The sequence below is a fragment of the Schistocerca americana genome, chromosome 2 (genome assembly GCF_021461395.2).
Source record: "Schistocerca americana isolate TAMUIC-IGC-003095 chromosome 2, iqSchAmer2.1, whole genome shotgun sequence".
Classification (NCBI taxonomy): Eukaryota; Metazoa; Arthropoda; class Insecta; order Orthoptera; family Acrididae; genus Schistocerca; species Schistocerca americana.
This window is the reverse complement of record NC_060120.1, coordinates 471,131,352-471,157,552: the sequence shown is the minus strand read 5'-3', so window position 1 is coordinate 471,157,552 and position 26,201 is coordinate 471,131,352. Positions and strand designations below refer to the sequence as shown.

Here is a 26,201-nt window from a genome sequence, read left to right as displayed (position 1 = left end):
GTGGTTTGCCTTACGGCAGGTCTTGTCATGGAGGAAGCCTCGTCAGAGATCCACCGCATGAGCGTCTAGGGAAGTGATTCCAGTGGTGGGTTCCCGTTGCCTTCCACTGATGATGATGAAACTATAGCGGAGAAAATCTCCGACCCAGCCGTGAATCGAACCCGGGCCCCTTGGCATGACAGACCGCCGCGCTGACCTCTCAGCTATCGGGGCGGACAGCCGAGATATTATGACTGTTACACCCTATCTGCCTCAGATTGGAATGCATACCGCAGAGACAGGCTGGACAGTGAAGGGGGAAGCGTGTTTATAGCGATAAAAAGTGCAATAGTATCGAAGGAAATTGATGGAGATCCGAAATGTGAAATAATTTGGGTGAAGGTCACGGTTAAAGCAGGCTCAAACATGGTAATTCGATGTCTCTATAGACCTCCTGGCTCAGCACCTGTGGTGGCAGGGCATCTGAAGGAAAATTTGGAAAATATTTCGAGTAGATTTCCAGACCATGTTATAGTTCTGGGTGGAGATTTTAATTTTCCAGATATAGACTGGGAGACTCAAACGTTTATAACGGGTGGCAGGGCAAAGAATCCAGTGAAATTTTTTTAAGTGCATTATCTGAAAACTACCTTGAGCAGTTAAACAGATAACTTATTAGACCTTCTGGTGACAAACAGACCCGAACTATTTCAAACAGTTAACGCAGAACAGGGAATCAGCGATCATAAAGCGGTTACTGCATCGATGATTTCAGCCGGAAATATAAATATTAAAAAAGGTAGGAAGATTTTTCTGTTTATCAAAAGCGACAAAAAGTAGATTTCAGAGTACTTGACAGCTCAACACAAAAATTTTGTCTCAAGTACAGATACTGCTGAGAATGAGTGGACGAAGTTCAAAACCATCGTACAATATGCATTAGATGAGTATGCGCCAAGCAAGATCGTAAGAGATGGAAAAGAGCCACCGTGGTATAACAACCGAGTTAGAAAACTGCTGCGGAAGCAAAGGGAACTTCACAGAAAACATAAACATAGCCAAAGCATTGCAGACAAACAAAAATTACACGAAGCGAAATGTAGTGCGAGGAGGCCTATGCGAGAGGCGTTCAATGAATTCGAAAGTAAAGTTCTATGTACTGATCTGGCAGAAAATCCTAAGAAATTTTGGTCTTATGTCAAAGCCGTAGGTGGATCAAAACAAAATGTCCAGACACTCTGTGACCAAAATGGTACTGAAACAGACGATGACAGACTAAAGGCCGAAATACTAAATGTCTTTTTCCGAAGCTGTTTCACAGAGGAAGACTGCACTGTAGTTCCTTCTCTAGACTGTCGCACAGATGAAAAAATGGTAGATATAGAAATAGACGACAGAAGGATAGAAAAACAATCTAAATCGCTCAAAAGCGGAAAGGCCGCTGGACCTGATGGGATACCAGTTAGATTTTACACAGAGTACGAGAAGGAACTTGCCCCCTTTCTTGCAGCGGTGTACCGTAGGTCTCTAGAAGAGCGTAGCGTTCCAAAGGATTGGAAAAGGGCACAGATCATCCCCGTTTTCAAGAAGGGACGTCGAACAGATGTGCAGAATTATAGACCTATTTCTCTAACGTCGACCAGTTGTAGAATTTTGGAACTCGTATTATGTTCGAGTATAATGACTTTTCTGAAGACTAGAAATCTACTCTGTAGGAATCAGCATGGGTTTCGAAAAAGACGATCGTGTGAACCCAGCTTGCGCTATTCCTCCACGAGACTCAGAGGGCCATAGACACGGGTTCCCAGGTGGATGCCGTGTTTCTTGACTTCCGCAAGGCGTTTCATACAGTTCCCCACAGTCGTTTAATGAACAAAGTAAGAGCATATGGACTATCAGAGCAATTGTGTGATAGGACTGAGGAGTTTCTAGACAACAGAACGCAGCATGTCATTCTCAATGGAGAGAAGTCTTCCGAAATAAGAGAGTGCCACAGGGGAGTGTCGTAGGACCGTTGCTATTCACAATACACATAAATGACCTTGTGGATAACGTCGGAAGTTCATTGAGGCTTTTAGTGGATGATGCTGTAGTATATCGAGGGGTTGTAACAATGGAAAATTGTACTGAAATGCAGGAAGATCTGTAACGAATTGACGCATGGTGCAGGGAATAGGAATTGAATCTCAATATAGACTAGCGTAATGTGCTGCGAATACATAGAAAGAAAGATCCTTTATCATTTAGCTGCAATATAGCAGGTCAGCAACTGGAAGCAATTAATTCCATAAATTATCTGGGAGTAGGCATTAGAAGTGATTTAAAATGGAATGACCATATAAAATTAATAGTCGGTAAAGTAGATGCCACACTGAGATTCATTGGAAGAATTTTATGGAAATGCAAACCGAACGCAGAGGAAGTGGGTTACTGTACACTTGTTCGTCCACTGCTTGAATACTGCTCAGCAGTGTGGGATCCGTACCAGATAGGGTTGGTAGAAGAAATAGAGAAGATCCAACAGAGACCAGCACGCTTCGTTACAGGATCATTTAGTAATCGTGAAAGCGTTACGGAGATGATAGATATACTCCAGTGGCAGACTCTGCAAGAGAGACGCTCAGTAGCTCGGTACGGGCTTTTGTCAAAGTTTCGAGAACATACCTTCACCGAGGTGTCAAGCAGTATATTTGCTCCCTCCTACGTATATCTCGCGAAGAGACCACGAGGATAAAATCAGAGAGATTAGAGCCCGCACAGAGGCATACCGACAATCTTTCTTTCCACGAACAATACGAGACTGGAATAGAAGGGAGAACCGATAGAGGTACTCAAAGTTCTCCGCCACACACCATCAGGTGGCTTGCGGAGTGGGGATGTACATGTAGATGAAATGATAATGAGGACAACACAACACCCAGCCCCTGAGCGGAGAAAATCTCCGATCTAGCCGGGAATCGAACCCGGGCCTCTTGGCATGACAGTTCGCCGCGCTGACCACTCAGCTATGGGGGCGATAGCCGAGATGAGATTGTTTTTTTTATTATAATTGTCACACGCTATCTGCCTACAATGCGTTTTTTTAACTTTGAGATAGTACTGTTCATATCATACACTACCAGTATTTACTCTAAAGCAGCTAGGGCTTAAATTGTTTCTGGGTAGGAAAAACCAGAACTAGTGTGAGTTAATTGATTCACAATATCTCACCTATGTTGATCAATTCTGTAGTCAAACTTACTCACGAACTTGCACATGCCAAGGAAGAACCTATGCGCATGCACATGAGTGCCAATAACAAAGTGCTTTCGCGAGAAGTATCTTCTTCCGAACGGCCCGTCCTACAAATGTTTGGACCAGCCAATCAGGGGCTGGTACCCCATTAAACGCTACTTTAGCTTTTAATGTAATTTTGGATTATCTGTGTCTTTTAAGAGCAATTAACCTTTCCATATGACTCATTAGGAGTTTGGTTTCCTTTGCCTATATGTCTCGAATTTAAGAAATAGTTTTTATATTCGGTAGGACATATACAATTGAAATGCAGGGCTGCTATTAGTTTTGGTGGACTCTGGTATTCCTTAGGCATGCACGGCCACCCAGACCGTTGCTTCCCTACTGCCATGCAATCAACGGCTGGGCCTGGCACTGTCCCATCCATCAGCTTTCCTTGGTTCACACTCCACCTGTTCATTCACAAAGAGCTATTGTTGCTCTTGAAATTCTCGGCTAGTTTGCCTGGCCGACAGTTTCCACTTTTGGCCCCACTTTCATATCATTTTTGAGTATAACCACAGTGGCTGACACTAAACTTGTTATCATTGTAAATACGTGTTCCATTCCATTACACAATAACATTGTCGTTATGATAGAGACAACAAAGAACTTAAAGGATCAGTTAAACAGTATGGATAGTAGCTTGAAAAGAGGTTGTAGGGTTAATATCAATAGGAGTAAAACAAAATAGATGAATGACCTCAGGCATTCAGGCTGAGTTAAACAAGGCCATGGGAGATCTTGACAGGTTAAGGAGGGAGAAGGGTAAAGAGAGGTGGGAACTGTCAAGAGTCAACAGGGGGAACAGGCCAAGAACTTTGTCTGACACCTTCGAGGTGAATGTGGAAAATAGATTTGACCTGTTGCTTCAGTTATAAGCTGGTGAGTCTCAAGCAGTTGCAGGTGTAGACAGGGCACAACAAACTTTCAGCAATAAATTGAAAAGTAAGAATGTAGGGAAATCAGTAAGGGGAAAGAAAGTGTTGTTGTTAGGTAGTTCCCATGGAAGATGTGTTGGCCAACTTTTGCAGGATGAACTGGGATCAGAATACCAGGTCACAAATTTTTTTAAACCTAGTGTTGGTCTGGAGCAGGTGAGAGAGGATTTAGGATCATATTGCAGAGATTTCACTAAGGAAGACACCGTGGTTATAGTGGGTGGAGCAGGTAACAGTATTGACAGAGATCCTGGGTACAGTATAGAGTGTGACCTGGCAAAGATTGAATTAGCATCGAAGCATACCAGTGTTGAGTTTGTACCTGTTCTTTGGCGCCATGACCGACCTCATTTGAACTCTTCTGTCAAGAGAGTTAATTTGGAGTTAGAACAGTTGCTAATGGCGGGTGCAGGGTCAAACATTGGTGTGGTTCCTGTTGATTCTCTCAATAGGTGTGATTATATTAGGCATGGCCTTCACATCAACAGAAGAGGGAAGGGTAAACTGGCTGGGAAAATAGCAGGAAAGTTAAAGGGAGGAGACACTGTCATGAGTGATAAAATACCAGAGGTTATAGGGTTCAGGAAAGACCCTTTTTAAGGGTAGGGAGGACACAAAGAAACCAAATTGTAAGAAAGGTTAGGACTGAGACAAACCTTCAGTTTGAGAAAGAAACCAAAAAACAATTATAGCTTATTAGATCAGCATAAACAGCTATTGGTTAAGATTTTTCAACAGTCATCAGATATTTCAACTCTAACCAATTTTAACTAAGTCAATGTGAAATGTCAGCTATCTTTACTGCATCAAAATATTCGAGGACTGCGAAATAAAATTAATGAATTAATTATCTGCATAGATGAATTAGAGCCCTCAAATCCAGCAGACATAATTGGCCTCCCTGAACATAATGTGACCACTGGCATAGAACTTTTAAGTGCCACAGAGTTTAGTTTGCATCTCAATTTTGTAGAGTGGAAATGGAGAAAGCAGGAGTTGCCACATTCATCAGGAACTGTCATAAATTTAAGAACTTAGACATTCATAAATTTTGCCTAGAACAACATTTGGAAGCATGTGCAACAGAAGTAGAATTTCACAAAAAATTCATAATATTAAGTGTATATCAAACACCTGCAGGTAACTTTGATCTGTTCATAAACCACCTTGTAGCTGTACTGGCCCATTTAACAACCAAAAACAAAGAAATAGTGGTTGCTGGTGATTTCGGTGTAGATTTCCTTAAAGACTCTCCCAATAAGAACTTATTTGAGTTAGTAACACTATCATTCAACTTAATTCCCACTGTAAAGCTCCCCACTAGGGTAACCAATTGCTCGCAAACAGCCATTGACAATATCGTTATAGAAAAGTCCAATGAACAAAATTATATTACAGAACAAATAGTCAATGGCCTCTATGACCATGACATGCAGTTTCTTCTGTTAAATGTTAATACTGAACAGGATATAAGATCTGTTAAATCTGAGCTCAGCAGGGTAATGAATAAGCCAAAAACTGATTATTTTAGGACACTCCTCAGAGACATTCACTGGACTGATGTTTGCAGTGCTGATGGCATGAATGAAAAATATTACATTTTTGCTAATAAAGTGCTTACCTTATTTGAACACTGTTTTCCCCCAAAACTAACCAAGGTTAGAGCATATTATACAAAGAAGCAATGGATTACTCAAGGAATAGGCGTATTTTGTAAAACAAAAAGAAAACTATATCAGTCAATCCGAAACAGTTCTGATGTTGATGCTATAGCACATTACAAGAAATACTGCAGAATATTAAAGACTGTAATACGGACATCAAAGCAAGTATACTACAAGGAAAAGATAGTCATATCAGACAACAAAATGAAGACAATATGGGCTATAGTGAAGGAGGAGACTGGTAGAAACAGACATGAAGAGGGACAAATAGCATTAAGAGTAAATGATACATTGGTGCCAGATGTGTATAGTGTTGCAGAACTTTTTAACAAACATTTGATAACTGTTAGTGAAAAGATGGGGTTGTCAGGTTCTGTAGATGCTGCTATGGAATATCTCAGACCAGACAGTTGAAGTAACTTCCATAATATGAATTTGACCCTCACTATCCCAGCATAAATATTGTCTATGATAAAATCATTAAAATCAAAAACATCTAGTGGGTATGATGAAATATCAACAAAGTTAATTAAAGAATGTGATTCTGAGTGAAGTAACATATTAAGCTATCAGTGTAACCCGTCGTTTATAAGTTGAACATTTCCTGAATGGGTGAAATACGCTGAAGTTAAGCCACTGTTTAAGAAAGGAGATAAAGAAACAGCATCAAATTTCCGTCCAATTTCACTTTTGCCAGCATTCTGAAAAATTTTAGAAAAAGTAATGTACAATCAGCTTTATAACTATCTTATCTCAAATAACGTACTGTCAAAGTCGCAGTTCGGATTTCTAAAGGGTTCTGATATTGAGAAGGCTATCTACACTTATAGTGAAAATGTGCTTAATTTATTAGACAAAAAATTGCAGGCAACTGGTATATTTTGTGATCTGTCAAAGACATTTGACTGTGTAAATAACAATATCCTTTTAAGTGAATTAGAATATTATGGTGTAACAGAAAATGCTGCAAAATGGTTCAAATCTTATATCTCTGGCATGAAACAAATGGTGTTATTAGGAAAGAAACATGTATTAAGCTATCAGGCATCATCTAGCTGGGAACTAATTACATGTGGGGTCCCACTAGGTTCCATTTTAGGGCCCCTACTTTTTCTTTTGTATAACAATGACTTTGTATCAGTAACACTACGAGATGCCAATTTCGTTTTGTTTGCCGATGATACAAACATTGCAATAAATAGCAAATCAAGTGAAGTCTTAGAAAGGTCGCCTAATAAAATATTTGGGGACATTAATCACTGGTTCCTAGCCAATTCTTCGTCGCTAAACTTTGAAAAAACACATTACATGCAGTTCATAACTTGTAAGGAGTGTCCCATGAGTATATGCCTAACATACAATGAGAAGCACAGAGAAGAAGTGGACAGTGTTAAATTATTGGGATTACAGCTTGATAATAAATTCAACTGGGAGGAGCACACCATAGAACTGCTGAAGTGTCTTAACAAATCTCTATTTGCAACGCGAATTGTATCAGCCATAGGGGATATAAAAATGAAAAAGCTGGCATACTATGCTTACTTTCTTCCATAATGTCGTATGGGATTATTTCTTGGGGTAATTCATCAAGCCAAGCTAAAGTTTTCTTGGCACGTGCAGTAAGAGTTATATGCGGTGTGAACTCAAGAACATCCTGCAGAAGCCTGTTTAGGGAACTGGGGATACTAACTACTGCTTCCAAATACCTTTATTCCTTATTGATATTTGTCATTAAAAATATCTTTTTCAAAGCAACTGCTCAACGCATGGAATCAATACTATAAATAAGAATAATATTCACAAGGATTTAAAATCACTTACTCTTGTACAAAAAGGTGTGCATTATTCAGCAACACACATTTTCAATAACTTGCCAGCAGCCATAGAAAGCTTAACAACCAATGAAATTCAGTTTAAGAGAAGCCTAAAGGATTTATTGATGGCCAACTCCTTCTACTCCATTGATGAATTTCCAAACTTCTGCACAGTTTCAGTGCAGTAATGCGTTCATTGTAAATAAGTGTGTGTGTGTGTTTATGTGTGTAAGTACAATATAACTTCTGCACCATTTCAGCGCAGTAATGTGTTCATTGTAAATAAGTATTATAGTAGTTCTATTACATGTTTATTACCTTATAAATAAAAGACTTTTTTTTATTTTAAATTCAGTGCATCAGTGTTTATAAAATGCTTCTTTCATATAGTTTTCATTAAAAAAATGGCGATCATTCCACTTGGGACCAGTGGAAGGTACATCAGTTTATTTGTTTCAGTTGTAAATATTTGTCATGTATTATTGTTTTTCTGACGTGTTCTACATCCTGGAGGACCTCCTCACTACAGATCAATTGGAATGAAAGTAAATCTAATCTAATCTAATATGATAATACTAGAGACATCAGATTAGTAAGTATGAATAGTAAACAAACTGACAATGGCAGAAACAAAAAGCATGTAAAATGCTGGCTTGCTACAGTAAGAAAATATTTTATGAACAGAAAAACATGTGAAACTTGTGAAATGTGGAATTACAGAAGAATACTGAAGATTAGACTGGGTGCATTGAATGGCAAATGAAATAACACTGAATCGAATCAGGAAGAAGAAGTTGTGTGGCATGACTTGACTAATAGAAGGTATAGTGTTTACAGGACAAATCTTGAGTAATAAAGTTCAGTAATGGAGACACATATATATCGGGTAGTTACAATTAAAGCGCAGTTACTCACAGAGGACCAGTGTTGGCTATAATTACCATATGGCAACCAAACTTGGTAGTTATTCTAGAGCGTTAATGCAGAACCGATTTACGCCGAGGAAAAAATTGTTCCAATTTTGGCCACCATGTGCTATTCTGGAGCTGTGACTGCAAGAATAATGTATAGAAATGTTTCCATTAGGAATGGGACGTCGGAAGGTCAAACAAGTGAGAAAAGGAAAATTTTGATTTTATTGTTGTCCGCTTCTTACACAATTATCTTAATGTGAGCATGGAAGATGTCGACAAGATACTGTACAGGGCCAGTATTGCACATGGTGGCCAAAACTGGAACTTTTTTTTCGGTTTAAATCGGTTCCACATTAGCTTACGTACACGTTTCAGTTCCGTACAATACGTACAGCCCACACTGGACCTCAGTTAATAGCCGTACTTTAATCATAACCGCTCGGTGCGTGTATGTGTGTGTGTGTGTGTGTGTGTGTGTGTGTGTGTGTGTGTGTGTTGGGTGGGGGGGAGGAAGGGAGTTTGTAAAAATTGTAGAGGGACGAAGAGCAGAGCTTGACTTCAGCGAACAGATTCAAAAAGGTGTTGCTTGCACTTGTTACACAGAGACGAAGAGGCTTAAACAGACTAGACTATCGCGAAAAGGAGTATCGAGCCAGTCTCCGGATGGAGACAACAAATCCGCACTGCTGATCATCCGGATAGAGATAACAAATCTATACTGCTGATCACATGCAGTATGCCGGTCTTGCTGTAGTCCTGTTGTGTGGTTGCAGAGCTGCGGTCTGGAGCGGCGCGCCTGCGGGTGGACACGAGCCAGCAGTTCCAGCAGATGCTGGGCTTTGGCGGCGGCATGACGGACTCCACAGCCTTCAACATCAGGGCGCTCAGCTCGGCCACCCAGCAGCACCTGCTCAGGTAGGGCCAACCTCACGTAACAGGGCTGCTCGTCTCGCATGTAGCACACGCTGTGTGTCCCAGTTCCGTTAGTAGTGCTTGTGTGAGGTTCCAAACTGCAATGCCATCTCGTGGCGAGATGTGGCATTACGATCCTTGGAAACTCGAAAACAAATGTGCGGAAGTCTACTGCAGCTGGCACCCTGGCCGCGAATGTAACAGTGAATCACTGATACCCGTCGGAAAATGGCAGTGGAGCACTGAGACAACATCAGGTTTTTTGAGTTCTCCAGCGTTTGAGGCCGAGGATTCGTCGAATGCGACCCGAACACCGAGAGGCAGGTTCCTGTGTACGAGATTTTGGTCAGCAAATGGATCACACTTCTGGATTACCGGATCTGGCCCCAGCCGACTTCTGGTTGCTCCACAATTTGATGTTGGAAATGAAGCGATACCATTACGACGCAATTAAAGACTTCCAAGAACATTCTATTGCAGTACTAAATGCAACTCCAAAAAACGACCACAGTGACAGTTTCAAAACACTTTTAAAACGATCTCAGCTGTGTTTTGACTCAAGGGGAGACTATCTTCAATAAATACGGCAATTTTGCAAAAATAATCCATAGCTTTTATTTTTCAGAGCCACAGTCTTAACGGAACTGTGACACACTGTGTATTACGCAACAGCACACACTCAGGTTCCAGTTAGAATGACAGAACAATCATATTTACACCAGCAATTAAAAGAAACATAGATGTGCCGACGAAAATCATGGCACACTGTCGCTTCACCTCCATTTATTCACAGCGTAATACGTAAGAATCCATATTCTTATCTTAGCATTGATATATCTGTAAGGACAGGCGGAGATGCGGAACATAATAGTCACATCCCTCGCAGAACGTAAGGATAGTCTTACGACTTATTCAGTTCAGTCAAAATGGCAAACTCATTCATTGTACAAATATGGAACCGACATCGGCGTGATCTGAAAGAACTACACTATGATTTCATTTTAGTTTTATTTGCGGCGATAAATTATTAATACGTTACAGGGACAGTTTACGAAAATGCATTTTTTGACAACGTTACCGAATTTCCGACGTGTTGAAAACTTTTATGTTATTGAAGTTGAGTGTACACATTATGCAAACTAAATCTCATCATATTTTCATCTACTACAACTCGAACACTGTCAGAATTTCCTAATACGAGATAATTTCAGTAAAACGTGACGCTAAACGGTCCACTCTTACGTCACGTGCTAAGTGGCCGCCGTTTGGTCTCGTTACAAGAAACAGATGGTTAGGTTTACAAATTCTGATCCGGCTGCTTATTTCTAACAGAATAAAAAATATTTGTTTGTGTTTATTATGGTGAGAAAAGGTATCTTATTAAGAACGATACGAGAAACCGTATCTCGTTACTGCAGCTATTACATTGTTAAGAGCGATATTTATAACGAGTAATATTTTCGTCTCGGCTGACCTCCTGGCTAACAAAACAACGGGGAATTTTTCCACTCGTAATTTTCAACGACCTTCCTTCTGACATTGTTTTGTACCACACAACAAATACTACTAACAACAAGTGAAATAATTCCTGAGAGCATAAGAAAGACATGAAGCAAAATCAACGTCATTAAATGCCTTCCGCCTAGGCTTCCCCCCCCCCCCCCCCCTCCTCCCTCAACTTCCCTTTCCACTGATTCCTTCGTACCTGTCAATCCTAAAGTAACTTTAAACAGATTATACGTTCGGCGTCTTTTGTAATCTGTAGCTTCACTTTTTCGTGAAGGTCTAAAATAGTCTGCCCTATGCAACCATTATTTTTTTCGGACACACATAATAGTTTATGCTGGTACCTTTCATATGACAGTACTGTAGATAAGATGATTTCCTGTGAGTTTCTTCTCTTACCTCTAATAGACCAGGAAAATTGGGAATAATGGGGGAAAAAATTTATAAAGTTTTGAAACTTTGGGAAAACACTCTTCGGGGATAAGAAGTAGCAAACAGGAAAGTTCCCTTCCCTATCGGGGGAGCTTCCCTTTCCCCTACCCCCTATTGTAATTTATTTTACTTTTTCCAAACTTCAAGAAAAACGGTTCATTTACTACGACAGAAAATATTTCTGGTGAAATCTACTGAGAGATGGTCAAATGCATGTTTAAGCAAAGTGTATGAGTGCTAAAATTCGTAGGTAAAAGATAGTGAATTTTCTTTTAAAACAGACGTTTATTTATGCAGAACAATTTTGCTTCATAGTCTTTTACTTTACATTTATGCAACTTAAATTATTGGAATGAAAATCGTTTTTCGTGAGCATTACGAATTACTGTAAAACTAATCAACAATTACTTTTGTTGTAGTATATTTACAATCATATGTACAGCATGTTGACAGCGAAAATACCAGAATATCTATCAAACAAATAAATTCGTAAATATATTTTTTTACATAAAACAATCATCCAAATCTTCTGTCAAACCACTGCGAGGCACATTAGTGCAGCTTTGTCCACTTCAGTTTTTCCACATTGTTGTGCAATGAAGGTCAGCCTTCACTCTTCCGCACTTCCTTCCGCAGCCTTGAGTGCAGCCGCATGAAATCAGTAGCAGGCGGACGTTTCATGTGAATGGGGGAGAGGGACGAGTTTGATTCCCTCCAGCCTCAGTTTCTGGGATCCTAGCTGTTCCTCAGCCATAGCTGGACTTGTAGGTAAACTCGATAAGAATGGAGGCGTCGTGCATCAGTGGTGGGTGGCAAACGAGAGACTATGACAGCATTGTTTGTCTGACCCACAAGCACATTAAAACATTTAAATTGAATGGCTTTTAAGTTATCATCAAGACTCTCTACTATTTTTGTGTAGTGAGAGAGTATAAATTTCTCTCCTGCTTTTGCAATGGTATCAGGAGAGGAAGCAGGATCTTCGAATTCCTGTGGAATATTGTGAAGTTGTGGATACCGGTTGACTAAAGTGCTGTCGCAATCACTTACAGCATGAAGAAACAGTATTGAATTCTTGCATTCATGAACGAGTGAGGACTTACACGTCTCTTTAGAACTGTAACACCCTGTTCTGATGCTACCTTTACCTTTCTTCATCAGGTTTATGTCTCTGTCATCTGGAGCAAGAGCGATAAGTAGCACAAGGAGGTATACATCTTGACCCACTGTAACCACTTGCTAGTAAAATTTTGAGGCGTTTATTGGTTTTGTAACAATTTCGACATCTGCATTGTCGTCCGCAATCCTGGCTTCTGAACCAAAACGTGGTGGATAAGATACCCTCCGTCTATAACACAGAGTCCGCCCCCGGTAGCTGAGTGGTCAGCGCGACAGAATGTCAATCCTAAGGGCCCGCTGAGGGACTGAGTATTGTGTTGTCCTAATCATCATCATTTCATCCCCATTGACGCGCAAGTCGCCGAAGTGGCGTCAAATCAAAAGACTTGCACCCAGTGAACGGTCCACCCGACGGGAGGCCCTAGTCACACGACATCATATTACAAAGAACTTCGATTGATTATTGTCAACATTCCTTTCAGATGCTTGATTGAAAAGATTGTACAGCGACGACTGTGTTTTTGTTTTCCTCATCAATCCACTGCTGTCAAACAGAGACACTGGTACATCCGATAATTCGTAAGAGAAGGAGTCCTTTAAATCATCAGTACAATGAAGCGTGCACAGTATTCTCTGAAATAACTGCATTGTATTTACTTCAGTTATATTTTTTTCAAGCCTAACAGTTAACATGTACATTGTCCTAACCATGCTGGATCGCTTAAGCTTCATAGAACGAAATTTTCGCGAGACATTAACTATCGTTCAAAGAGCTTCTTCACCGACAGACATAGATTTGTAGCAGTTTACATCCTGAGAAGCTACTAATCCAGATCCTAATGAATACAGTTGCTCCTTATAAGCAAATGGAGTATGTAGTTGCAACCATAGCGGAAATGTTCTGCAAATTGTCGACAATTTCTATTCTCCCACTCCTCAGTTCGACATGTTGATCACTCGAAACCCAGTGTAAATTGCAGAACTGTTCTATAGCTTCACATATGTCATGGGCTATTGGTATACCGCAAAATCCATCGGTTCAACACACTAACGATGAAACCTCTTCCGTGTGAAACACCACCAACACTCTTCAGGTTCTTCATAAGCGTTTGTTCTATCGTCATGTCGGTCCATAGTTCACACCAATACTTATCAGAGCGTCGAACCTTGAAGAAACTGTCCATGGTGAATTTATCGAATTCTGCGGGTTTCATGGTTTCTTTCAGTTTTTCCATGTCCTGGAGGCACAAAAGATCCTTAGCATAAGGAAAGCGTCCAGCTGCAAGGAATATTGGGAGCATAGCTCTCACACATTCTATGCGGAGCTCCCAATTCCCCATACGCTCTGCTTGGATGAAACGCAATGACAAGATGACAGGATGAACGTATTGTATCCATAACTGGGAAGTTTTCCCTCTTTGCTTAATAGCATCCATTGTGTAGACCAATTTATTTTTCAGCTTTTCAATCACTTGAACTTTTTCCAAATCGCCGATAGATGCACCGTTTCCACTCTTATCAGCAATACAGTCTTTAATGTGTAGCTTCTCCTTCTCTATGGCCGCCAATTCCTCCAGTATTATGACGGAAAGAGCACACATGAATTCAGACTGAGCCTGAATCGCCCTCGTGTATGTTCGACCAGAAAGTACGTGGGGAGCAGAAACTGCAGCATATACAGTCTCCAAAAGTTGAGAGAGTCCACTGTCTCTCATTAAGGACCCTATGACTCCTAGAAAAGACATTATCAAGTGAAAACCTCGTAATCGAATGACTACATTAGTGAATAGCTCATTCCCTCCAATATCCTTCGCTGCAAATATATCTTTAGCTTTCGTGTGGAGTGGTTGATCAAATGTTACGATACATGTTTGCTGTGTGGTCTTCTTACTCTCCGTGATGTCATTAGTAAAAGCAATTAAAATAGTGTTATAATCTGTGGGCGGGTTGTTAATGATTGGAAGCGCTAATACATTTTATTTCGTATAAGGTTCTCCAATTGTGATTTTCTCCATAAAACGTTGCCACACAGGATTAGAAAGCTGTAAAGACTTTCCCATCATTCAAGTAAAGTCGTGATTGGTAGGTACTGTTGCTTTAGTGAATGACTGTTCTGAGTAGACATTCTGCAAACAATTTCTTCAATTCCAGCTCTATTCTGCCTCCGGAATGTTGGCAGACTAATTTTTTGGGCAGTAGATCTCGCCGTGACAGAGAGTTTCGTCACTTTCTGATGTTCGATCACTCTCTCTGGAGACATACACCTGATTCCACCCATAGCATGGAATGTACCTTTGCCCGTCATTGTTGCAATATTGAAGTCAGAATTATGGAAAACGAACTGTGAGAACGAATTATTTGAAATATTTGATTTCCAGAATTCAACGGCAGAAGCCTCAAATAAAGCCACAGTGCTATATGAAGAGCAGAAACCCACATTTGAGACAATTTCAACAACGTTTTTTGATCCTACTTACAAAACAAGTACTCTGAAAGACCAAGTTGCAGTGGTGAGATAAAATGAACGAGGCCTGGTAGCTGACACAATCGCATGGGATATTGCTGTACATTTTTTTTTATAGCGGACTGTTCACTACCTTTCTTTTTTCGACAAAACCACACCATTCACAAATTCGTGAAAGGTGCCAGAAACCATAACTGCAGCATTCTCTGTCAGGTCATTGATATCTGGATAATTGGCAATACTATAAGGAGTCAATCTTATATCTTCATAGATGATAGGTGCTGCTGCTTCAACTATTCTCTTTCTCCCATCTTTTTCATTAACAGCTCGTTCATTGTACCATCAATTCAAAAGTTTGTGGCCACTGCCACGAAAACATACAACGGGGGTATTTTTGGCGTTGTGGCAAACAAGACTCCATCACCGAAGTATTCAGTCCGTTTATTTTTCAGAGCTTTTATAATCATTGTCTCTCCTTCTGGGGGACATTCATTAACTTTCTGCAACAAATCAAGCAGTGAAAATTGACATTCCTCTGAACTATTTATAAATTTTCATAATTCTTGAATAGCGGCATCAAAGTTGGTATCTTGAGGGCGGTCTCTCTTTCGAACAGAGGAGGGGTTCGAAACTAATTCATCATAGCAATCTTGATGATAACGGGCTTCTGCAGCTACTAAAAACAAAACGCTGTTGATGCCTTCGGCAACCTTTCTACCGAAATCATCAACGCATTTCTCTGCTTTCTCAAGCAGCGAATGTTTCACAGTTAAAGAGCGAAGTTCAAACACTCCACGTGTTTTTTTTTTCCCGCACATATGAAACAGTCTTTTTAGAAACCGAATAGATAAGAGGAAGCGAATCTCAAACATTTATCATCTGCTTGTGCAACATTCTAATTAATTAATTTTCTTATATTACGTTCCTTAATATATCACGTAGACATACCTTATGAACTTCAATCAGTCCAGCGTTCTGTAGAAGATTATGAGTCCCAACCTTCTGTTCCTCGCTGACGCGTATCAGAATTTTCGAGCCCTTCATCACTATTGATATCTCTCCTTCCGAAACAGATTTACCACTAATAAAACAGATAGTAGGGTACCGCGTCATTGTTTTCTCAGTCCAGAGAAAAGAAATGAGACTAAGAACAAGCACTTCATAGCACCACAAACTGATGAATAATGTCACAAAAACAGAACTCCCTGGCACTACTTTGATAGTTCACAACATTAACTCAACTGAACTGGACACTGGGTAAGAAGAAATGCCGCCGACAGTAGTGGTACGGGAGCGCTGAGTGAAGGGCAACGGGAACGGGAACTTGACGTTTTCATTGTTGGCACTTGCTCCTCATACAACAGTACTGATCACAAATGGAATATCATCAAGTAGAATATACAGGGTGTTACAAAAAGGTAAGGCCAAACTTTCAGGAAACATTCCTCACACACAAATAAAGAAAAGATGTTATGTGGACATGTTTCCATGTTAGAGCTCATTTTAGTTTCATCAGTATGTACTGTACTTCCCCGATTCACCGCCATGATTTCATACGGGATACTCTACCTGTGCTGCTAGAACATGTGCCTTTACAAGTACGACACAACATGTGGTTCATGCACGATGGAGCTCCTGCACATTTCAGTCGAAGTGTTCGTACGCTTCTCAACAACAGATTCGGTGACCGATGGATTGGTAGAGGCGGACCAATTCCATGGCCTCCACGCTCTCCTGTCCTCAACCCTCTTGACTTTCATTTATGGGGGCATTTGAAAGCTCTTGTCTACGCAACCCCGGCACCAAATGTACTCTTCGTGCTCGTATTGTGGACGGCTGTGATACAATACGCCATTCTCCAGGGCTGCATCAGCGCATCAGGAATTCCATGCGACGGAGGGTGGATGCGTGTATCCTCGCTAACGGAGGACATTTTGAACACTTCCTGTAACAAAGTGTTTGAAGACACGCTGGTACGCTCTGTTGCTGTGTGTTTCCATTCCATGATTAATGTGATTTGAAGAGAAGTAATAAAATGAGCTCTAACATGGAAAGTAAGCGTTTCCGGACACATGTCCACATAACGTATTTTTTTTCTTTGTGTGTGAGGAATGTTTCCTGAAAGTTTGGCCGTACCTTTTTGTAACACCCTGTATAGGCTACGAAATATTTCCATACACTTGATTACGCTTTTCATTTAAATATTTTGCTAAGCAACAAAAACTGCGAACCATTAGGCCCAAATTAACAGAATTCTATCCCAATTTTTATACCTCAAATACCATTCGTATAAATGAAAAGATCTTTTACGTGTACAATTTAGCGAGAAATGTATTTAGTCTACTAATAAGAGCTCTGTTCGAAAACTGAGCGTTTTTGCATATAAATTTAAAAAATCGTACAAATTGACTTTAGGAGGGGATAAAAGGGGGACGCGCCTTCCCGACCAAGGGGAACTTTTCTGTTTCTTATTACTATGCCCCACATGAGTATTTTCCCGAAGTTTCAAAACATTATAAATTTTTCCCCCATTTGCTGATTTTCTTACTAATTTGTCTGGGGTATAAGTCCACCCAGCGCGCCAGCGCTCCTGTAATTCTATTGTGTGATTACAGAGCTGCAGTCCAGGACGTAGTTGACATTTCCTTTAACTATTCTAAAATTGCTACCAAATAGGAGAGAATGTCATAAATGGAAGAGTAAAGATAGGATGCAGCAGCTTTCATGAACCAAATAAAGTTTGCAGAGCCTAGCTTCTGATGTGTCTGCGTAGGAAAATTTGTGTATATTACAAGTTATGCGTTGAGACATTGAGTCAGGAACTTAACATACAGCTATCATTCAAAACAGAGGGCTACTCAGTGAAAAACAGCAAGATGCACGATTTGATTCACCTTGGTGACACAGGAGAAAAAAAGCAAATAGATGAGGGAACAAACTGGAGTGGAAGAGATAGTTCTGAGTGTAATGCAAATTAAATGAAGATGGACAGGACATCTAGTCAGGTGAATCGGTGGCAGATGGACCAAGGAAATGGTTTACTGCTTTGCTGAAGATAAAAATTGGAACGGCAATCTAATGGAAGCTGCGTATATCACATCACAAAGATACTGGAGCCACATGCATTCATATCGCTGACGATGATAACGCATGGAGAAGACTAGAAGCGACTTTTATCCAGCAGTGTATGTCATCTAGCTGGTGATCATGATGATGATGGAGTCGAGAAATATCGGAGCGTAAAAAATGAAACTTATCTAGTCATGACCAAACCATAATCAAACCATTTTTTGTTTCACCCTTCAGAAATTTAAGTTTTACCACAGACGATAGTTATTGCCTGGTTGTGAACCTCAGCTGTAGCATGGAACGCAGCAGAAATGTTGCTCTACATTTAAAATGTGGGTAGCGGCTGGTCGTCATAAATATTTGAGGACGCCACTTAAAACATAGTTTGATGAAATTACAATGACCCTGATGAACTAAAACATTATGGGCACCTACTTAATGGCGTGTTTGTTCACTTTTGGAACGCAATACAGCAGCGATTCTGCCCGACGTGGCTTCGACAAGTCGTTAGTAGATTTTTCGGAGGTATGTGGCACCAGCTGTCTACGCCATTACTGTAAATTACGCGCTCGTGGTTTGAAGATATGGAACTAGGGTCCGACTGTGTCTCCGATATGTTCAATCGGGTTCTTATAAGGCGCATTTGCTGGCCAGGACATCAACGTGGATTCAATTTCATGTATCTCGAACACTGTAGGACTGTTCTGCGCGTGTAGCACCTAGAGCTATTCTGCTGAGTCACGACATCGCCGTTGGGAAACACATCAAGCGTGAAGGCACGCAGGTGGTCCGCAGTAATTTACACGTAGTCCTCATCTGTCATGCTGCCTTCGATTACTATCATGGAAGCACAGGTGAGTGTCTCCCACAGTATTACACCGCCCCCACTGCGTATCCTGTTAGGACCAACGACCTGGTGTAACGAAATTCATCCGTCCAAGCGACACATTTCCCGGGCCGCAGTTCAATCTCTATGATTACGTGCTCACGGGAATCGTTATTGACGATGTCCTTGAATCACCTGTTGCTGAACCACATGTTTAACAATGTGCGCTGAACGATGTATTCCGAAACACGTAACGCCTGCAACAGTGTTGTTCTCCATCGTCAGTTCTGCCAAAGAACGGCGCCTATTCAGCTTTACCCATCGGCACACATCTGTGATGACACATGGTGATCCGCAACGCAGTCGCCTAGTCGTGGTTTCACCGACCTTCAGTCACTTTCCTTAGATGTCCACGACGGTAACAAGCGAACAACGGATCAGCTTCGCCGTTCCCGAAATGTTCGTTACCATGTGTGGGGCCGTAACAATCTGCCCTTTGTCAGCGTCGTTAACGTCAGTGGTTTATCTCGAATTGTGACTCGTATCGCCGCTAGAAAAATTCACCGTTCCTCTTTCCTCAGGTTATACGACTTATATATTTTTCTTACCTTGTCACTTGCTCGCTGCATTGATCATATAACCAATCAAACTGAGACACCCTTCGCTTTTTAGCCTCTTGGGTTGCTGCTGAAGTATCACGTGCCTTTGCGGGTTCAGTCAAATCTGAGGTCGTTCACAATGTTAACATGCTTTAATTGTTGCATACAGGGTGCTTTTTCCCACCGTGTACAAACTCTGAGAGGATATGGAACAAAAAAGGCCTATTAACTTATGTCCGAAAATGGATGATTTCCATGGTAGAGATCGTTTATTCAATCCCTCACTGTTACAGAGACTGCAGTCTAATATGTACTCTACCATGCAGCCAAGGTTACAGTATATGTTGAAAATGGTTTCGATGCTCCTCCACCCATGAGTGTACACACTGTAGCACTTTCTGTCTGACACGAATCGGCCAGGCTGCATCCGAATAGTGTCTAACACAGCATGAATACGCTGCTGCAGAGTCTCAACATCTGGAATGGGCTCTGCATGCACGATACTTTTGAGATGGCCCCATAACCAGAAATCGCACGGGTTGAGATTCAGAGAAAGAGCAGGCCATGAAACTGGACCCTCTCCTCCGATCCACTGACCATGGGAAGACACGATTCGGGTGCATCCGGACGTTAATGGCGAAGTGGGCTGGAGCACCATCATGTACTAGCTACATAACCCTTCGAATCGTCAGTGGCACGTCTTCTAGCATGGGAGGCAAAGTCACTTGCAAGAGATGCCGATAATTCCGGCCTGTTAGGCGATGTAGAAGGAAGACTGGTTCCAAAATATGGTCGTCAATTATCCCTGCCCAGACATCAGACGTCTACCGATGCTGATGATTCGCTGTCACCATACCATGGGGGTTCTGCATACTATCCCTCAGATGACTGTCAGGAAAGTTGAAGATACCACTCCGTGTAAAGGTACATTGCATTGCGTTGTGACTTGTTAGCCAGTTCAAAACGGTTCAAATGGCTCTGAGCGCTATGGGACTTAACATCTGAGGTCATCAGTCCCCTAGAACTTAGAACTACTCAAACCTAACTAACCTAAGGACATCACACACATCCATGCCCGAGGCAGGATTCGAACCTGCGACCGTAGCGGTCACGCGGCTCCAGACTGTAGCGCCTAGAACCGCTCGGTCACTCTGGCCGACTAACCTCTATATGTGTCAAAGGCAGGGTAGCGAGCAACGCGTCTTCATTCTGAGTTATGTCTATGGCAAAACTAGACCTCACGCCCCTCAATTTTTGTCACTGTGTACACCAGAATTATGCATATTGGTGTACACAGTGACAAAAATTGAGGGGCATGAGGTCTAGTTTTGCAAAAGAATACTTTATTGTTTGAAAGTAATCAGGGTAACAAAGAAAAAATTAATTACTGATGTCAGAGAAAACTGAAATGTTTTACGAACAGCTGCTGCTATTTATATGAATGAAGTGTCAAAAACATCAAATCACAGCATAAATTTAGACTAATATGCTTTGTCTTTATCTGTATACTCATACGAGTAACACAATACCGGTCCATATTTAATTACATTATACGAGGTGCGGCTAGAAAAAAACCGGACTGATGCTGGAAAAAACATTTATTTACAATTATTTACAATTTCATGTTATCTCCTTCAATGTACTCTCCTCCTCGGTCTCTACACCGCTCCATACGAATTTTCCACTGTTCATAGCAATGCTGCAGATCATTTTCGATAAGTCCATACATTACTTCCGTCGCTTTTTCTTTTACTGCTTCAACAGTCTCAAATCTAGTTCCTTTCAAAGCTGACTTGACTTTAGGGAAAAGAAAAAAGTCACAGGGGGCCAAATCAGGTGAGTAGGGTGGATGATCTAAGATGGGAATGTTGTGTTTTGCCAAAAACGTCTTCACTGACAACGCACTGTGAGCTGGGGCATTGTCTTGGTGAAGGATCCATGACTTTTTTCTCCACAAATCGTTCCGTTTTCTCCGTTCTCGCTCACGTAGGGTAGCCAGGACGCTAATGTAGTAATGCTGATTCACTGTTTGTCCCTCTGGTACCCAATCAATGTGCACAATCCCTTTGATGTCAAAAAAAAACAATCATCATTGCCTTGAATTTCGATTTTGACATTCGTGCCTTTTTTTGTCGTGGAGAACCAGGAGTTTTCCAATGCATCGATTGGCGTTTAGTTTCGGGATCGTAAGTAAAAAACCACGATTCATCGCAAGTAATAACATTTTGTAAGAAGGTGGGATCACTTTCAATGTGTTCCAGAATGTCAGAACAAATCATTCTTCGGCGTTCCTTCTGTTCAATTGTGAGACACTTTGGAACCATTTTTGAACACACTTTGTTCATGTTGAAACTTTCATGAAGAATCTGCCTAACACTTTCCTTGTCAACTCCTGTTAACTCAGACACTGCTCTGATTGTTAAACGGCGATCTTGTCGAACAAGTTTACCGATTTTTTCAATGTTTGCATCAGTTTTTGCTGACAATGGTCTGCCAGTGCGAATGTCATCACTGGTGTCTTCGCGGCCATCTTTAAATCGTTTAAACCACTCAAACACTTGTGTTCGCGATAAACAATCATCGCCGTACACTTGTTGTAACATTACAAACGTTTCACTTGCAGATTTTCCTAGTTTGAAACAAAATTTGATGTTAACACGCTGTTCTTTCTGTACACTCAACATTTTCCGACGCACAGACAAAACGTCAACTACTTAAAACAGACGCCACGGGCAGTCTGAGTGCAGGAGGCAGATGAAACTCGAGCAGTAGGCGGAGCGAGAGTCACGTGACAGGCCACGCGACTTTCAGCCTTATTGCATTCGTTTTATTGTTTCACCAGTACTAGTCCGGTTTTTTTCTAGCCACACCTCGTATTTAATGCTTTCTGAGCGAAACATAAAAACAAAGGAGAATACTTAAGAGAAGCTGTCAAATCTTTTGCGAAATGATTTACCTAAGGCTGCAGTCTTAGTAGAGCGGCACGGCACAGCAACGGCAGCGCGGTACGGTGATCACAGCAGCACTGGCGAGGCGAAGCGGTGCCGCGCAGTGCATGTGATTACGCACTGAAGCGCCAGAGAAACTGGTCTAGGCATGTGTATTCAAACACAGAGATATGTAAACAGGCAGAATACGGCGCTGCGGTCGGCAACGCCTATATGAGACAATAAGTTCAAAATTGGCTCTGAGCGCTATGGGACTTAACACCTGAGGTCATCAGTCCCCTAGAATGTAGAAGTACTTAAAGCTAACTAACCTAAGAACATCATCCACATGCATGCCCGAGGCAGGATTCGCACCTGCGACCGTAGCGGTCGCGCGGTTCCGGACTGAAGCGCCTAGAACCGCCCGGCTACCGCGGCTGGCAGACAATAAGAGTCTGGCTCAATTGCTACATCGGTTACTGCTGCTACAATGGCAGGTTATCAAGATTTAAGTGAGTTTGAACGTGGTGTTATAGTCGGCGCACGAGCGATGGGACTCAGCATCTCCGAGATAGCGAGGAAGTGGGGATTTTCCTGTACGACCATTTCACGAGTGTACCGTGAATATCAGGAACCCGGTAAAACATCAAATCTCCGACATCGCTGTGGCAGGAAAAAGATCCTGCAGGAACGGGACCAACGACGACTGAAGAGAATCGTTCAAATTGACAGAAGTGCACAAAGTGCTGCCGATTTCAATGCTGGGCCATCAACAAGTGTCGCCGTGCAAACCATTCAACGAAACATCATCGATATGGGCTTTCGGAGCCGAAGGTCCACTCGTGTACCCTTGATGACTGCACGACACAAAGCTTTACGCTTTATTCCTCGCCTGGATCTGTCAACACCGACAATGGACTGTTGATGACTGGAAACATTTTGTCTGGTCAGACGAGCCTCGTTTCAAATTGTATTGAGCGGGTGAACGTGTGCATGTATGGAGACGACCTCATGAATCCATGGGTCCTGCATATCAGCAGGGGACCGTTGAAGCCGGTGGAGGCCCTGTAACGCTGTGGGGCGTGTGCAGTTGGAGCGATGTGACACCCCACACGTCCAGAACTGCTACAGAGTGGCTCCAGGAACACTCTTCTGAGTTTAACACTTCCGCTAGCCATCAAACTCCCCAGACATGAGCATTATTGAGCATATCTAGGAGATCTCCACCGACTCGTACTCTTACGGATGTATGGAGAGACCTGCAGGATTCATGATATCAATCCCCTCCAGCACTACTTCAGACATTAGTCGAGTCCATGTCGTGTCGTGCTGCGGCACTTCTGCGTGCTCGCGGCAGCCCTAAACGATATTCGGAGGTTCTACCGGTTTCTTTGGCGCTTCGGTGCAGCACCGCTGCAAGCGGTGTGGCGCGGCACAGAGCGGCGCCGAGCGAATCAGGCACGGCTGTTTCTCGGAGCGGTGACCAGAGCGTTCGAGTGACTTCGGGTACGTTCGGGCAAAGCCGGCAGCATTCGGCCGTTGTTGTGGGTAGCAGAGTGAGCACTGTTGCTGGCGCTTGTGTTGCTTTTTTTGTACTGCTGAGAAAATAATATCAGCAGAAGCTTTGATAGCAGCTATTTTCACTTGGCGTCCTTTATGGGACCAGCGGAACAACTATCATCCCAACTGATTTGTTTTGGATAAGTTATGAGATGAGGTGATAGCAGAATTACAGACTGGAAGTACAGAATACATTTCATTAATCTCTCATTCCTTCCATTATCTTAAAACGAGAGGCGACAAAAAAGTTGAAGTAGCACACATGAGAAACACATGAAAATCCTGTTTCATTACCTGAGAAAAGGTTTACAGAACTGTCTCATTTGAACAGCTCCATTTGAAGGTCTGTTGAAGTTTCGTCCTGTCTGATAAATGGCTTGAATAGGACGCTCAATGTATACTGAATGTTGCTCGTCAACACTAAGGGATCCTTGTAGGTCAATGACACCGTTATGGAGAACATTTACATTTCAAAATATCGTCCGCAAATTGTGGTGAAGTTTCTATTGGCTTCCGAAATACGCTCCATTTAGCACTTATTGTTCCAAAAGCACATTCTATTAATCACTGTGGCCAGGAAAAGCGTTTGTTGAAATACTAATTCCATGGATCTAAGAGACCTTGACTGTAATATTTGATAAAATAAGTGGATATGCCTAATCCCCATCGAATACAAAAGGCAAAACAACTGATTCTTTGGTATTGGAGAGTCTGGCAGTATATTAGGCTCCCCTTCTTGCTACAAGCGAAAGACACTAGAAGAACAAAATTCCACAGCATCGATTATAATAAATTTCCCCTGATAACTTGAATGAAAACTTTTATAACTATAAAACATTCACCAGAAATTTATGGGCATTTTTCTGTTAACATCGCTGAGTACCGCTGGAAAGTACTGTATGTTATATAAATCATTTACAGTAACTAATTAGCTCTTTATTTACATGAAGTGCTGAGTGCTGTTGACAAGGGATTTCAGATCGATTGCGTATTTCAGGATTTCCGGAAGGCTTTTGACACTGTACCACACAAGCGGCTCGTAGTGAAATTGCGTGCTTACGGAAAATCGTCTCAGTTATGTGACTGGATTTGTAATTTCCTCTCAGAGAGGTCACAGTTCGTAGTAATTGACCGAAAGGCATCGAGTAAAACAGAAGCGATATCTAGCGTTCCCCAAGGTAGTGTTATAGGCCCTTTGCTCTTCCTTATCTATATAAACGAGATAATCTCATCAGAAGACCAAAACAAACTGTAAAACGATTTAGAAAAGATATCTGAATGGTGCGAAAAGTGGCAGTTGACCCTAAATAACGAAAAGTGTGAGGTCATCCACATGAATGCTAAAAGGAACTCGTTAAACTTCGGTTACACGATAAATCAGTCTAATCTAAAAGCCGTAAATTCAACTATCCTATCTGGTACGGATCCCACACTGGTGAGCAGTATTCAAGTGGGCGAACAAGTGTACTGTAACCTACTTCCTTTCTTTTCGGCCTGCATTTCCTTAGGATTCTTCCAAAGAATCTCAGTCTGGCATCTTCTTTACCAACGATTAATTTTATATGGCCATTCCATTTTAAATCACTCCTAATGCCTACTCCCAGATAATTTATGGAATTAACTGCTTCCAGTCTGGACCCGCATGACCGCTACGGTCGCAGGTTCGAATCCTGCCTCGGGCATGGATGTGTGTGATGTCCTTAGGTTTGTTAGGTTTAAGTAGTTCTAAGTTCTAGGGGACTGATGACCTCAGAAGTTAAGTCCCATAGTGCTCAGAGCCATTTGAACCATTTTGAACTGCTTCCAGTTGCTGACCTGCTATATTGTAGCTAAATGATAAAGGATCTTTCTTTCTATGTATTCGCAACACATTACACTTGTCTACATTGAGATTCAATTGCCATTCCCTGCACCATGCTTCAATTCGTTGCAGAACCTCCTGCATTTCAGTACAATTTTCCATTGTTACAACCTCTCGATGTACTACAGCATCATCCGCAAATAGCCTCAGTGAACTTCCGATGTTATCCACAAGGTCATTTATATATATCGTGAATGGCAACGGTCCTACGACACTCCCCTGCGGCATACCGGAAATCACTCTTACTTCGGAAGACTTCTCTCCATTGAGAATTACATGGTGCGTTCTGTTATGTAGGAACTCTTCAACCCAATCACAGAATTGGTCTGATAGTCCATATG

At 41.7% G+C, this 26,201-nt stretch overlaps 1 protein-coding gene across 1 annotated transcript in view; it reads left to right on the top strand.

The window, feature by feature from the left end:
- The window catches only part of LOC124593734 (lysosomal acid glucosylceramidase-like), a 132,334-nt gene that overhangs the window by 46,513 nt on the left and 59,620 nt on the right, over positions 1-26,201 (top strand). Inside the window, exon 3 of the mRNA XM_047132064.1 lies at positions 9,359-9,500. Coding sequence (XP_046988020.1) covers positions 9,359-9,500 — 142 coding nt within the window. The remainder of the gene's footprint in view (positions 1-9,358; positions 9,501-26,201) is intronic.